The sequence below is a fragment of the Oncorhynchus mykiss genome, chromosome 16 (assembly GCF_057628025.1).
Source record: "Oncorhynchus mykiss isolate SJ-2025 chromosome 16, ASM5762802v1, whole genome shotgun sequence".
Taxonomy (NCBI): Eukaryota; Metazoa; Chordata; class Actinopteri; order Salmoniformes; family Salmonidae; genus Oncorhynchus; species Oncorhynchus mykiss.
Window position 1 is genome coordinate 71,561,960 of NC_143037.1, and position 16,448 is coordinate 71,578,407.

A 16,448-nucleotide genomic window follows, 5' to 3' on the forward strand; every position below is an offset into this window, starting at 1 on the left:
GGAACAGAGTTCCAAATGTATTTATTTCCCTTGATGCATGTGTACTGTGTCTTCCTGTCCTTCTTGGGTCCACACACATCACAGAGCTTCGTCTTGTTGCTACCGGCTACAATCTGGAATGATGGAAACAGTTAGTTCAGGAATTTGACTAACTCACTCACTCACTCACTCACTCACTCACTCACTCACTCACTCACTCACATATATAGTTACAGCAGGCCAAGATAGGAGAGGCAGACACACACACACAACAACATCACTCACACTTACTTCCGGTATTGGATTTGTTGGTTCTGTGGGTCAGGCGGATGGGGCACCAGCATCCTCCTCCTGAATCCTACTCACGATGGCTGCAGAAGCTGGGGTCCATGAGATATGTTGTCTCCTCTGAATTTGAGGTCTTACCAATGCCTTACCCAGCTCCTCGAGAAAGAGCCGTCTCCTCCTCTGGAGCTTCCCTCTGTTCTGATCTGGGTTCAACGTCATCCAGATGACAAATACGTTGTACGTCGAGATGTCCAAGATGTTGAAGAATATCACAAGATGCCAGCGTAGGGTTCTTCTTTTGCAGCTAAATTGTCCACCCTTCCTTTTGTGGCATTATAATCCATTATGATTTATTCTTTTTATGTTCCTGGGCACAGATTCTCCCATCCCTATGCAGCGCACTCATGAGTACCACAGATTCTCCCATCCCTATGCAGCGCACTCATGAGTACCACATTTCTGCCTTTCTTTGGCACGTAGGACACTTAGGGATGTGTCGGCCGTGAACTCAAACTTAGAGGAATTGATAGGCCTCTTCCGTGTATTCAACAGCTCAGGTGGGAGCTCTGGCTTGTTTTTACATACTGTTTCTACCATTGTCAGCTTCCTCTTGAGGAGCTCCTGTCCCAGCTTGTGCGAAGTCAAAAAAGTTAGCGCTTTTGATGTTGCGGCCACGGAGTCCCTGTGTCATGTCCAGGACAACCCTCATCCCTTGGTTCTTCTCAGAGCCTCCTCCATCTGGATTCCCTGGATACACTTGCAAGTTCCACACATATGATGAAGCAGCATCACAGGCAGCCCAGATCTTGATTCCATATTTTGCGGGTTTAGACGGTATGTACTGCCTGAAGGGGCAGCGGCCCCTAAATCAAATTAAATTGATTTATAAAGCCCTTCTTATATCAGCTGATATATCAAAGTGCTGTACAGAAACCCAACCTAAAACCCCAAACAGCAAGCAATGCAGGTGTAGAAGCACGGTGGCTAGCAAAAACTCCCTAGAAAGGCCAAAACCTAGGAAGAAACCTAGAGAGGAACCAGGCTATGAGGAGTGGCCAGTCCTCTTCTGGCTGTGCCGGGTGGAGATTATAACAGAACATGGCCAAGATGTTCAAATGTTCATAAATGACCAGCATGGTCAAATAATAATAATCACAGTAGTTGTCGAGGGTGCAACAAGTCAGCACCTCAGGAGTAAATGTCAGTTGGCTTAACTGACCTAATAGCAGCTAGCTTGTCTCTCTGCCGCCGAGCTGGTCTGGTGTCTCGGTTATCGAAGCGGATAATCCTGGAAATAATGTGGAAGTTTTCCAGAGACATTGTTGCACGAAAACGTTCTGCCTACTTCTGCATCCCACAGGGATTCTGTGTATTCCCCATTGGATCTGAAAACGAAAACGTTCTGTCTACTTCTGCATCCCACAGGGATTCTGTGTATTCCCCATTGGATCTGAAAACACCAACAAGGATAAGAACCCTAAAGTATGCATGTAAATGAGTTTGGCCCACCTCCTACCATTTCTCTCCAAAAACATGGCTTCCCTCCAAATTAGTGGAGTTCAGAATGATTTTCTGGATGGTGTCTGGGATGAACAGTTGAAAATAAGTCTTTATGTCCTGCACATGAGTAACCGCCATCCTCATCGGCCCTGGTTGCATCCTTATCACATTGGCAGCCATTTCACCTCCTGCAGGCTGCTCATGAGCTGGTTGCTGAAGGGGAAGGTCCTGGGGCTGGCTGCTGACGGGCAGGTCCTGGGGCTGGCTGCTGAGGGGCAGGTCCTGGGGCTGGCTGCTGAGGGGCAGGTCCTGGGGCTGGCTGCTGAGGGGCAGGTCCTGGGGCTGGCTGCTGAAGGGGAAGGTCCTGGGGCTGGCTGCTGAAGGGGAAGGTCCTGGGGCTGGCTGCTGACGGGCAGGTCCAGGGGCTGGCTGCTGACGGGCAGGTCCTGGGGCTGGCTGCTGAAGGGGAAGGTCCTGGGGCTGGCTGCTGACGGGCAGGTCCTGGGGCTAGCTGCTGAGCGGCTGGTCCTGAGGCTGGCTGAGGGTCAATCTCATCTTCTTCTTCCAACTCACAGTCAGACTCCAAATTGACAGAGACATGAACCTAATTTTCTGAAAATTCTTAATTTTCCAAAGCGGAAGATGCACCTTCCACACTAGCTTCTCTCGCTGCAAAAAATATTTCTAAGGCCCTCTGAGCTGAGATTATTTTTTGCCATACTGATTGATTTTGGTAAGGAGCCAAACATGCAAAGCTATTTATTTGTTATGTCCCTCCCCCAATTTGCACCTGGCTGGGGTAGAGTGTAGGAAAATACAGATTTTTTTCACAATGTATTGAAATGATGTATCAAAATAATGTATTGCAATAACATTGTGCAGGTTCCCGCAAGACATTGTGTAGTTTCACACACTACAAAGGGTAAAGACTGTGAAAAAAGCAGGAGACAAGCAGACAGGCAGGGAGACAGACAGGTTATTGGTGCTACTGTATATTGAAACAGCAGGCGGAAGGGAGGAGGAAGACAGAGTGAAGGCACACAGAAAACCTTTTTGTTAAATTTTTACTTGTTTCAACTACACACACACTCAGGTTGATTTTTATTTTATTTTTGTAAACATTAAAAATGGGTCCCACAGACCCAAACAATGTTTAAACATTCATTATGGGTATATATACACATATATATACAGTACGAGTCAAAAGTTTGGACACACATACACAGTCAGGGGTTTTTCTTTATTTGTACTATTTTCTACATTGTAGAATAATAGTGAAGACATCAAAACTATGAAATAGCACATATGGAATCATGTAGTAACGAAAAAAGTGTATATTTTCTATTTGAGATTCTTCAACGTAGCCACCATTTGCCTTGATGACAGCTTTGGACACTCTTGGCATTCTCTCAACCAGTTTCACCTGCTTTTCCAGCAGTCTTGAAGGAGTTCCCACATATGCTGATCACTTGTTGGCTGCTTTTCCTTCACTCTGGTGTCCAACTCATCCCAAACCATCTCAATTGGGTTGAGGTTGGGTGATTGTGGAGGCCAGGTCATCTGATGCAGCACTCCATCACTCTCCTTCTTGGTAAAATAACCCTTACACAGCCTGGAGGTGTGTTTGGTCATTGTCCTGTTGAAAACAAATGACAATCCCCACTAAGCACAAACCACATGGGATGGCGTATCGCTGCAGAATTCTGTAGCCTTGCTGGTTAAGTGAGCCTTGAATTCTAAATAAATCCCTGACAGTGTCACCAGGAAAGCACTCCCACACCATCACCCCTCCTCCATGTTTTACGTTGGGAACTACACATGCAGAGGTCATCCGTTCACCTACTCTGTGTCTCACAAAGACACAGCGGTTCAAACCAAACATCTCCCATTTGGACTCATCAGACCAAAGGACAGATTTCCACCGGTCTAATGTTCATTGCTGGTGTTTCTTGGCCCAAGCAAGTCTCTTCTTATTGGTGTCCTTTAGCAGTGGTTTCTTCGCAGCTATTTGACCATGAAGGCCTGATTCACCCAGTCTCCTCTGAAGAGTTGATGTTGGGATGTTCCTGTTACTTGAACTCTGAATATTTATTTGGGAGTCTGAGGTGCAGTTAACTGTAATGAACTTATCCTCTGCAGCAGAGGTAACTCTGGGTCTTCCTTTCCTGTGGTGGTCCTAATGAGAGCCAGTTTCATCATAGCGCTTGATGGTTTTTGCGATGTTTCGTATTGACTGACCTACATGTCCTAAAGTAATGACGGACTATCATTTCTCTTTGCTTATTTGAGCTGTTCTTGCCATAATATGGACTGGTATTTTACCAAATAGGGTTATCTTCTGGATAGCAACCCTACCTTGTCACAACACAACTGATTTGCTCAAAGGAAGGAAAGACATTCCACAAAAATACTTTTACCAAGGCACACCTGTTAATTGAAATACATTCCAGGTGACAATGTCATGAATCTGGATGAGAGTATGCCAAGAGTGTGCAAAGCTGTCATCAAGGCAAAGGGTGGCTACTACTATATTTTTCAAATCTAAAATATATTTTGATTTGTTTAACACTTTTTTGGTTACTACATGATTCCACATGTGTTAAACGTGGGTTTAAACACTGTTTCCCGTGCTTGTTCAATGACCCATAAACAATTAATGAACATGCACCTGTGGAACGGTCGTTATGACACTAACAGCTTACAGACGGTAGGCAATTAAGGTCACAGTTATGAAAACTTAGGACACTAAAGAGGCCTTTCAACTGACTCTGAAAAACACCAAAAGAAAGATGCCCAGGGTCCCTGCTCATCTGCGTGATCGTGCCTTAGGCATGCTGGAAGGAGGCATGAGGACTGCAGATGTGGCCAGGTCAATAAATTGCAATGTCCGTACTGTGAGACGCCTAAGACAGCGCTACAGGGAGACAGGACAGACAGCTGATCGTCCTCGCAGTGGCAGAACACGTGTAACAACACCTGCACAGGATCGGTACATCTGAACATCACACCTGCGGGACAGTTACAGGATGGCAATAACAACTACCCGAGTTACACCAGGAACGCACAATCCCTCCATCAGTGCTCAGACTGTCTGCAATAGGCTGAGAGAGGCTGGACTGAGGACTTGTAGGCCTGTTGGAAGGCAGGTCCTCACGAGACATCACCGGCAATAACGTTGCCTATGGGCACAAACCCATCGTCGCAGGACCAGATAGAACTGTCAAAAAGTGCTCTTCACTGACGAGCCCCAGTTTTGTCTCACCAGTGGTGGTGGTCGGATTCGCGTTTATCGTCAAAATGAGCGAAACACCGAGGCCTGTACTCTGCAGCGGGAATGATTTGGAGGTGGAGGGTCACAGCATCATCGGACTGAGCTTGTTGTCATTGCAGGCAATCTCAACGCTGTGCGTTACAGGGAAGACATCCTCCTCCCTCATGTGTTACCCTTCCTGCAGGCTCATCCTGACATGACCCTCCAGCATGACAATGCCACCAGCCATACTGCTTGTTCTGTGCGGGATTTCCTGCAAGACATGAATGTCAGTGTTCTGCCATGGCCAGAGAAGAGCCCAGATCTCAATCTCATTGAGAACGACTGGGACATGTTGGATCAGAGGGTGAGGGCTAGGGCCATTCCCCCAGAAATGTCTGTGAACTTGCAGGTGCCTTGGTGGAAGAGTGGGGTAACATCTCACAGCAAGAACTGGCAATTCTGATGCAGTCCATGAGGAGGAGATGCACTGTTGTACTTAATGCAGCTGGTGGCCACACCAGCTACTGACTGTTACTTTTGATTTTGACCCCCCTTTTGTTCAGGGACACATTATTCATTTTCTGTTAGTCACACGTCTGTGGAACTTGTTCAGTTTATGTCTCAGTTGTTGAATCTTGTTATGTTTATCCAAATATTTACACGTGTTGAGTTTGCTGAAAATAAACGCAGTTGACAGTGAGAGGACGTTTATTTATTTTTTGTTTATTTAATAGTTTTGAGGTCTTCACTATGATTCTACAATGTAGAAAATAATACAAAATAAAGAAAAACCCTGGAATGAGGACAGTAGGTGTGTTCAAACGTTTGACTGGTACTGTACATACATATAAAACAAGTATGTTTCTCTCTAGCAGTTGAGCTGGTTTTATGCCTGATCAACATAGACATGGCTAATTCAGGTAGCAAAGCTAGATGCTGCATACACTTGTGACTTTGATCATATCAAAATAGTGGGCTGAAGATACAGATAATAATTTTGGAATGATTGAGACACATACTGTACATGACCCCAGACACATTTGTGATTGCCGAGCGTGTCCCTTGAAGAAGTTGGATGAAAGTTCATTATTGACAGTGACGGTGTAAACTCCACCACATGTTTTCGGGAAGACCCTCATGTCTGTTGGAGAATAGATGCTGGTGTTGGTAACAGGAATGCGCGCTCTGGAGAGAGCGGATCAGGCTCTGTTTTGTTGTGTCAGTGAACAATCCATGCTTCGCACACATACACACCACCTATCTACCATCACCAGACCATACTCCTTCCCAGGTGGTTAGAATAATTCCCATTCAGTAGGAAGGTATATATAAAAGTTAATTATTTTGAACATGTTGCCACGTTACATGTTACAGATCTCCTAGTAGGCTATAGTGTTCATAGAGTGTTCCTGTTAACGTTAGATTAAGACCTTCCTGATATATTGTTAACTTTAGACCCTCCTGATATATTGTTAACTTTAGACCCTCCTGATATATTGTTAACTTTAGACCCTCCTGATATATTGTTAACGTTAGATTTTTCTCTGTGGCTGAGGACAGTCTGTGTTTCACCCATTGTCCACCTGCACCACAGTGGAGACTAATGGTTATGGTTATTATTATTTTAAGGTTATTTAACATTATGATTGATGAATTTTGCTATCCCTCCTGTTTATGTACTCTCTCACACACACACACACTTGTGAGTAAAATGGCAAGAAATATGACATGCAGTCAGTGAGAGGATAATTCTGAGAGGACGACTTTCCAGTCTGACTGAACAGGAGACTGGAAGAGCACACACTTAATGTTAAGGAACACACACACGCACGGGGGCACACACACACGTTGAGGAAGGTAGTAGCCTCAACGCATTCTCACAATAAAACTTCTCTATCAAAGTTGACTCTGTAGCGCCCCCCAATGGTGCGATTATTTTATGTTACTTTGTTCTTATTTCTAATTTGAGCCAAATCAGATCAATTCTAACATTAGAGGTAAAAGACAACATGAAATAGACCTCAAGTGTGAGGCAAATAACTAATAAACGTCAACATTATATCAAATGTATATTTATTTTTCATAGACATCTGTGTCAATTATACATCAGTAGGGCTGAAATGGTTGTTTGTGTGAGCGACCGTGCGTGAGTGTTTGTTTTTCTGTGTACTGTATATGCGTGACAAACAAGTATTTTTTGCATCAAAACCATTTTTGCTTACAAAAAATATAAACAGTAACATCTGTTGCTCCTCGGTATAAAACATTACTTTTTCAATATGAATGTCATATTTGACATGTAGTAAATAAGTATCCTACTATAATCAAATAAAAACAGCAAATATTCCAGAAAGGACATTCAATTTGTAAAAACAATATTACTTTCTTTAACGTCGAATTTTTCAATTCGAAAGTCGATCTATCTTGGAACACAAAACACAAGCTTAATTGGTTCCTATACAGTTGTCACCTCGAACAATACACACCAAACTGGTGCAGATAGCATTGTAAAAATAAACATTAAATGAATGAACAGGGAGTTACACTGGGCATTGACGAGACAGGCACAGATGACCTATGTAGTCCTACAGTGCCTTGCGAAAGTATTCGGCCCCCTTGAACTTTGCGACCTTTTGCCACATTTCAGGCTTCAAACATAAAGATATAAAACTGGGGGGCTGAATAATTTTGCACGCCCAATTTTTCAGTTTTTGATTTGTTAAAAAAGTTAGAAATATCCAATAAATGTCGTTCCACTTCAAGATTGTGTCCCACTTGTTGTTGATTCTTCACAAAAAAAATACAATTTTATATCTTTATGTTTGAAGCCTGAAATGTGGCAAAAGGTCGCAAAGTTCAAGGGGGCCGAATACTTTCGCAAGGCACTGTATGTAGACCTGGGCAGAAAATAGTTGTATTTTGTAGTTTATTTGAGAACTTTTCAAATAGTCGAGGTAGCCAAATATACAGTAAACATGTAAAGTGTTTTGTCCCATGCTTCATGAGCTGAAATAAACCATCCCAGATAATCCATCCACCTGACAGGTGTGACATATCAAGGAGCTGATTCATTTAACAGCAGGATCATCACAGGTGCAATAAAAAGGGGACCGTAAAATGTGCAGTTTTGTCACACAACACTATGCCACAGCTGTCATGTTGAGGGAGCGTGCACTTGGCATGCTGACTGCAGGAATGTCCGCTAGAGCTGTTGCCAGAGTAATTCATGTTCATTTCTCTACCATAAGCCACCTCCAACGTCATTTTAGAGAATTTGGCAGTACGTCCAATCGGCCTCACAACTGCAGACCATACGTAACCACGCCAGCCCAGGGCCTCCACATGCGGCTTCTTTACCTGCGGGATCATCTGAGACCAGCCACCCAGACAGTTGATGAAACTGTGGGTTTGCACAACCAAATAATTTCTGTACAAAATGTCACAGTTCTTCCATGGCCTGCATACTCACCAGACATGTCACCCATTGAGCATGTTTGGGATGCTCTGGATCGACGTGTACAACAGTGTGTTCCAGTTCACGCCAAAATCCAGCAACTTCGAACAGCCATTGAAGAGGAGTGGGACAACATTCCACAGGCCACAATCAACAGCCTGATTAACTCTATGTGAAGGTAATCTGTCACTCTGCATAAGGCAAATGGTGGTCATACCAGATACTGACTGGTTTTCTGAATATATATGCAACAAAAAAAATATGATTTGATGGCTGCCAATTTTTTTATAAACCTTTTGTGACTAGAGGGCCAATTTTTTATTAAGAAACAAAAATTAGTCTAAACATATGATGATAAGCACATGGTTTGGAGAGCTCTTAGATATCAATCTTAACATGAATCACCTCAACATTAGAGTAGACCACTTTTGTAGCTTCAAAATGACTAAGGCGGGTTTTCACACAGCTTTGAGCAGGGGCGTCATGCAGCCCAAAAATCAGAGAGGGCACAAAGTACGTGAGGATGTCTGGGGTGGAGAATTTAGCATTTTTTCCTTGATGATAGCTTTGTACACTCTTGGAATTCTCTCAGCCTGTCACGCCCTGACCATAGAGAGCTTTTATTCTCTATGTTGGTTAGGTCGGGGTGTGACTAGGGTGGGTCATCTAGGTGAATTGTATTTCTATGTTGGCCTGGTATGGTTCCCAATCAGAGGCAGCGGTTTATCGTTGTCTCTGATTGGGGATCATGTTTAGGTAGCCATTTTCCCATTGCGCTTTGTGTGATCTTGTCTATGTATAGTTGCTTGTGAGCATTATATTAGCGTCACGTTTCGGTTGTTCGTTTTGTTGTTTAAAGTTTTCTATTCCAAAATAAAGGATGGAAACATACCACTCCTTGGTCCACTCCTTATAACGATGGTGACACAGCCAGCTTCATCAAGACAAAGGGTGGCTACTTTGAAGAATCTCAAATACAAAATATGCACTTTTTTGGTTACTACATGACTCCATATGTGTTATTTCATAGTTTTTATGTCTTCACTATTATTCTACAGTGTAGAAAATAGTAACAAAAATAAAGAAAAACCCTTGAATGAGTAGGTGTCCAAACTTTTGACTGGTAATGTTTATTTTAATTTTAACTAAGCTACCTCGGTCAATAACAAATAACAAGAACAATAAAATGGCTAAATACAGGAAAGGCCCTACGAGGGGGCAAACTCAGTTTTAGTTTAATGTCCTTAGATAAAACATTAAAATAAAAAAGTTTAAATGATTGAGTGACAGGTTGGCGCAAAATCTGTATCTCCGCTGCGATGTGTCAACACAATGGACAGAGCACGTTGCGCGTGTGTAGGGGGGCTATGGAAAGCAACTGGGGCGGTTAGGTATGACCCCTCTGGGTTTCCATAAAAAACGGGGATAATGCGCCTCTGGTTCGAATTGGGGTATATTATTTGTTTTTTGTACCCTAAGGCAACTGTGTGTTTTACAACCACGCGGACGCCTCCGAGCGGTCGGGTAGGCTGTTTGGAGTGTTTATCTGACTGGATAAATAATAAATAATAACAATAATGTCTGCCCCACTTCTAAAACCAAATTTGCGCCCCTGATTTTTTTCATTTGGTCCTGTTGTTATCACATTGCCAAATGTCAAACGAACTAAAACTCCTAAACAAAACTACGTGTCCATTCAAGTAATTTGTTTATTGGACAAAAAATGCTCACGTTGAATTATCATGAAGCATCAGTTGTATCCCAATCTACATACTACTTTCCCTTTGGTCTTCAACAACATGCGGGAGGAAACAGCGCAAAGGCCGCTCTAACTGTGACATGAATAGTCTATATTCAGTAGTTTATATCCCGACACAGCCTCATCTCCACTAATCTGCATCGGATGCACTCGTAAATGCGCTGCTATACAAATAATGTTTCAGAGATATCAAGTTATGATGCTGTATTTCATCTAATGCTCGCAGTCAAACAACCAATAACAATGCGCGACTCTGGTTATTTTTCTGTTTGGTCCGCACTGCGTTCTCACCTGCAGCAAACAAACTGAACTACGTTATAAATAGAATAAGGCCAAGACCACCCTTTTCGAGCGAACAAGGGGCGTTGTTTAGTGCGCCCCCGAATGCGGCTAGGGGGGTAAACTAAGGGTAATTACAGTTTTATTACACAGGCACAAGATCAGTGTAATGTTAAGTGTTACTGAGAATGCTAAAGGTAACAAAATATGTCTAGTAGGTGTCGAAAGGAAATTAAATATGACAAAATTGCCTTCTTGAACCAACTACAGCCAAGGTAGGTGGAATATCATGTTAATTTGTATTCTAAGTAACCAATCCCTTTTAAAGATGGTGTAGTGTGTGTGCGTGTTTGGAGTTAGAACACTTCCCTTTAGATGGACAAAAATGGTTCGAAGGTGTTTTTGCTAAGCATCCAACTTGCCTTTTGCCAATAGCTTTGAATTTCTCGGCAGTATTTTCAGGCATCATAAAATGAATTGCAGCTTTCATCGTTTTCAGTGGCTCGTTGAAAGAGTCATTATGGTATCTGAGCATCACAACTTATTTGTACTTACCTGTACAAAATATAATTGTTTAATTGGTTTGACTTGATTATGTACACCTGGGGCGATGGACATTAAGGAGACTGGACTTTACTAAATGTTCAGATAGAAATGTATTGTGTAGATCAAATATGACTTTGAGATAGATTGGAATAGTATAGAAGATTGTGTGTCCTCTATTCATTCTATTTCTATATTCAACATACAGTTCTAGATACAGCCCTGCCATTAGTTGAAGACAGCCAATCCAACATACAGTTCTAGATACAGCCCTGCCATTAGTTGAAGACAGCCAATCCAACATACAGTTCTAGATACAGCCCTGTCATTAGTTGAAGACAGCCAATCCAACATACAGTTCTAGATACAGCCCTGCCATTAGTTGAAAACGGACAGACAGCGGGACAGACAGACAGACAGACAGAGGGACAGAGAGACCGACAGACAGAGGGACAGACAGACAGACGGACAGGGGGACAGACAGATGGACAGGGGACAGACAGACAGACAGACGTATCATCAAACCATTCAATTAAACTGATAAGTTAACACATACTGTAGTTAACACATACTGTAGTTAACACATACTGTAGTTAACACATACTGTAGTTAACACATACTGTAGTTTAAACATACTGTAGTTTAAACATACTGTAGTTTAAACATACTGTAGTTTAAACATACTGTAGTTAACACATAATGGAGGTAAAGTACACTGAACAAAAGCCTTTCACAACTATGAGGCCTACCATGTTGCAGTGGGATCCCCTGGCGTGCTGAGGGTGGCAGCCACACTGCTCACACCTTCTGTCCGTGCCATAGTTCCAGTGGTCGGGGGCACACTGGTCACAGTTGTACCCGACCACGTTGTCCCGACACAGGCACGCTCCTGTCTGTCTGTCACAGTGGCAATGGCCATCGCTGCATGAGGACTGTTGTGTACCTGCTGCATCGCTGCATGAGGACTGTTGTGTACCTGCTGCATCGCTGCATGAGGACTGTTGTGTACCTGCTGCATCGCTGCATGAGGACTGTTGTGTACCTGCTGCATCGCTGCATGAGGACTGTTGTGTACCTGCTGTTACACATGTGCAACCTACAGATGGAATAACAACATGTGCGACGTGATTCAGCACACACCCACACACACAGCAGAGATAGACAAGAATGTCATTTACATTTATTTTAAAAAGGTAACCTTTATTTAACTAGGCAAGTCCGTTAAGAACACATTCTTATTTCCAATGACGGCCTACTCCGGACGACGCCGGACGACGCTGGGCCAATTGTGTGTCGCTCTATGGGACTCCCAATCACAGCCGGATGTGATACAGCCTGGATTCGAACCAGGGACTGTAGTGACGCCTCTTGCGCTGAGATGCAGTGCCTCAGACAGTCACGCTATATAATTGAGCCAATGTCCAACAAGACACATATCATCACAAAATGCCAATAGTTTGTCTCCAGTGGGCATCACCAGAGACAGAACTCATTAGAGATTCCAACCAGCCGTCACGATGTAGAAACTCACGCCTGCAGTCCTGGGCCAGGGCGTTGCCGTAGTAACCATGTTTACAGTCAGATCAGGAGGGTCCATCCGTGTTGTTTAGGCAGCTCAGGCATCGGCCGGTTCACGGGCTCGCATGACTCGGGGTCGTGGGCGTCGATGTTGCCACTGCACTGGCACGGGCGGCACTGCCCACCTGGATGCTTGGGGTTGCCGTAGTAACCAGGGGCACACCGATCACAGCGAGGCCCTAGCGTGGGGAAAAGAGAGTGAAATGCGGACAGGCTTAAGCTGAGAAGTTAAATGCCGATAAGTGTAGCAAGGATTTCCTTTTTAGTGAGCTAAATTGTATCATTGGGACTATACCTATGTAGCCATGTGTACAGTTGCAGAGGATTTGATTGGATGAGCTGCCAGCGTGACAGGAGTGTCCGTTGGAGCGTCCGCTTTCTGCGTTACCAGGACAGGGACAATGTCGACAGTGATCCCCGGACCCCAGCACTGGGTTTCCATAGAACCCATTTACACACCTGGGCAGGGAGAGAGAGAACATGTTCCATCTCTTTCATTACTGTACCGATCACAGTATTATCTACTGGGACTATTACCGATCACAGTATTATCTACTGGGACTATTACCGATCACAGTATTATCTACTGGGACTATTACCGATCACAGTATTATCTACTGGGACTATTACCGATCACAGTATTATCTACCGGGACTATTACCGATCACAGTATTATCTACCGGGACTATTACCGATCACAGTATTATCTACCGGGACTATTACCGATCACAGTATTATCTACCGGGACTATTACCGATCACAGTATTATCTACCGGGACTATTACCGATCACAGTATTATCTACCGGGACTATTACCGATCACAGTATTATCTACCGGGACTATTACCGATCACAGTATTACCTACCGGGACTATTACCGATCACAGTATTATCTACTGGGACTATTACCGATCACAGTATTATCTACTGGGACTATTACCGATCACAGTATTATCTACTGGGACTATTACCGATCACTACCTGATCCAATAACACCAAAACACTCACCAAAACACCGCCACCCACACCATTTACCAATCACTGTTTATCCCCCTGCCCACCTTCCACAGAGCTGTCCATCAGTGTAGTCCCTGCAGGCCTGGCACTCCCTTGTCTGTGGGTTGCAGCCATCAGCGTGCCCGTTACACTGGCATGGCCTGCATCCGGGGAATCCCCACTGGCCAGGCCTGGCACTCCCCTGTCTATGGGTTGCAGCCATCAGCGTGCCCGTTACACTGGCATGGCCTGCAGCTGGGGAAGCCCCACTGGCCAGGCTGGCAGTCTGAGCACTGGCGCCCGCTGGACCCCTGTCTGCACGGGCACTGCCCCGTCACCGCGTCACACTGGTCTCCCAGAGAGCCCTCTGCGTGGCAGTCACAGGCTGGGCAGGGAGGAGGAGGAAGAGAGAAATAAAAGCAGGAAGGTAGAAAGAGAGAGAGAGCAGGGGAGATTGTATTTAGGATGTGTTTTGTGAGGTCACGCAGTGTAGAGTCACCTGCTCTATAATGTCATTTCAATAAAGATGTGATGACTGGCTGAAAGATGCCAGTGCCCACTCACCAGTGCATCCATATGGTCTGAGGCCGTACGTGTCAGGTGCACACTGGTCACGCCGTCTTCCAATCACGTTAGGTTTACAGCGGCGCTGACCTCCGACCCTGTCACACTCAGCACTGAGAGACCCCTGGGGGTCACACACACTGACATTCTACAGGGAAAATTAGAGTCTTCAATCAAACAAGTCATGGAGGATATCCTATGATGACGACCGACTGTAACAATTCCCTCCAACTCATAACGCCGCGCATTACTGATCATAGCGCAGCTTGCTATAGTTTATTGGTAAGTAAAATGATTCAAACAGGAACCAGGAAGTAATTCACACCCAGTTTTCGAAAACAAGGCATTAATGGGGGCTTTGACCTTTGATCCCCTAGTGAATGATGTATGGTAGACTCACGCAGTGCTCCGTCGTGCAGGATGGCAGAGATACTGCAGATGAGCTTGGTGCACATCTCTGCCAGCAGTGGCGTTGGCGTGGCCAAGAAGGACTTCCAGGCACATGTAACGTACCATCTCATCACGACGCTCCTCTGCCGCCGGGTCGTGACCCTGGAAACCTGGCAACTCCGGGTACTTGGGGGTCAGCACCAGCTGGGAAGGAGGAATGGGAGGGAGTAAAACAACGTGAGTGAGAGGTGAAAATAATTCAAATGTGAAGTGAATTTGGTACCTAAATGCACTTTTGTTTCAGACCACTAGGTGGTGGTATCTGGTCAACAGTTATTATCACATTGCTGAGAGTGGCACAGTGGTCTAAGGCACTGCATCTCAGGGCTAGAGGCGTCAGACACCCTGGTTTGATTCCAGGCTGTATCACAACCGGCTGTGATTGGGAGTCCCATAAGGCAGCACACAATTGGCCCAGTGTCGTCCAGGTTTGGCCGGTGTAGGCCGTCATAGTAAATAAGAATTTGTTCTTAACTGACTTGCCTGTTAAATAAATGTTCAATAAATAAATACATGTAAAAAAATATATAAACATATTATATATAATATATGAACTATATATATATATATAGTTCATATATTATATATAATAATATATATATATTTTTTTATATATATATCGTTCACTCACACACATCGAGAAGGGCAGCAAGGTAGCCTAGCCTAGTGGTTGGACTAATAACCGAAAGGTTGCAAGTTCGAATCCCTGAGCTGACAAGGTACAAATCTGTCGTTCTGAACAGTCAGTTAACCCACTGTTCCTAGGCCTTCTTTGAAAATAACAATTTGTTCTTAACTGACTTGCCTAGTTAAATAATTGTTTTAATGTATTTTTTTCCTTTCTGTTTCAACTCAACTCCCTCTCAAGTAGAGTTTTCACACCAGAGCCCTGACAGGTTTAATAAGTTGATTGAGTCTACAAGGATGAAAGTGGTCAGGTGTCTCTGGGACACTCCGTGGCGCTGGAGTCTGATGGACACGACATAACGGTTACTGGGCTCAAAGCAGAAAGGACTGGGTATCTGAACGTACCTGGTGGGTCACACAGAGACAGTCTCTTATCAAACATTCTGGAATGACGTTGTTCTGTTTAGAGTTGTGGGAAAGCCTTATGGCCCTATAAGGTTAAAAGGAAATGAAACCAGCAAAATACAAGTGAAAGAAATCAAACATTTGACCCAAATGATGCACAGAGTGAAGAGCCTCACTGGCCCAGACAGAAACCAGCATAAACACCTCCAGTCAAAATGCTGAACAAACACACAGGGACAGGATGAAACAGGGAGGTCTGGGAATCCCACTGGCCAGAGAGAGGTGAACCAGGTCTGACTGGAACAGAGAGAGGTGAACCGGGTCTGACTGGAACAGAGAGAGGTGAACCGGGTCTGACTGGAACAGAGACAGGTGAACCGGGTCTGACTGGAACAGAGAGAGGTGAACCGGGTCTGACTGGAACAGAGAGAGGTGAACCAGGTCTGACTGGAACAGAGACAGGTGAACCAGGTCTCACTGGAACAGAGACAGGTGAACCGGGTCTGACTGGAACAGAGAGAGGTGAACCGGGTCTGACTGGAACAGAGACAGGTGAACCAGGTCTGACTGGAACAGAGACAGGTGAACCGGGTCTGACTGGAACAGAGACAGGTGAACCGGGTCTGACTGGAACAGTGGCAGGTGAACCGGGTCTGACTGGAACAGAGAGAGGTGAACTGGGTCTGACTGGAACAGAGAGAGGTGAACCGGGTCTGACTGGAACAGAGAGAGGTGAACCGGGTCTGACTGGAACAGAGACAGGTGAACCGGGT

General features: G+C 44.6%; 1 protein-coding gene across 1 annotated transcript in view; it reads right to left on the minus strand.

Moving 5' to 3' along the window:
• Window positions 1-12,213: 12,213 nt before the first annotated feature.
• Window positions 12,214-16,448, minus strand: part of LOC118939478 (laminin subunit beta-2-like) — a 116,705-nt gene continuing 112,470 nt past the window's right edge. Inside the window, exons 4-9 of the mRNA XM_090201624.1 lie at window positions 15,564-15,675; window positions 14,707-14,787; window positions 14,194-14,341; window positions 13,695-13,944; window positions 12,929-13,092; window positions 12,214-12,812 (exon numbers count right to left, since the gene is read on the minus strand). Of these exons, the coding sequence (XP_090057750.1) occupies window positions 12,634-12,812; window positions 12,929-13,092; window positions 13,695-13,944; window positions 14,194-14,341; window positions 14,707-14,787; window positions 15,564-15,675 (934 nt within the window). The 3' untranslated portion in view covers window positions 12,214-12,633. The remainder of the gene's footprint in view (window positions 12,813-12,928; window positions 13,093-13,694; window positions 13,945-14,193; window positions 14,342-14,706; window positions 14,788-15,563; window positions 15,676-16,448) is intronic.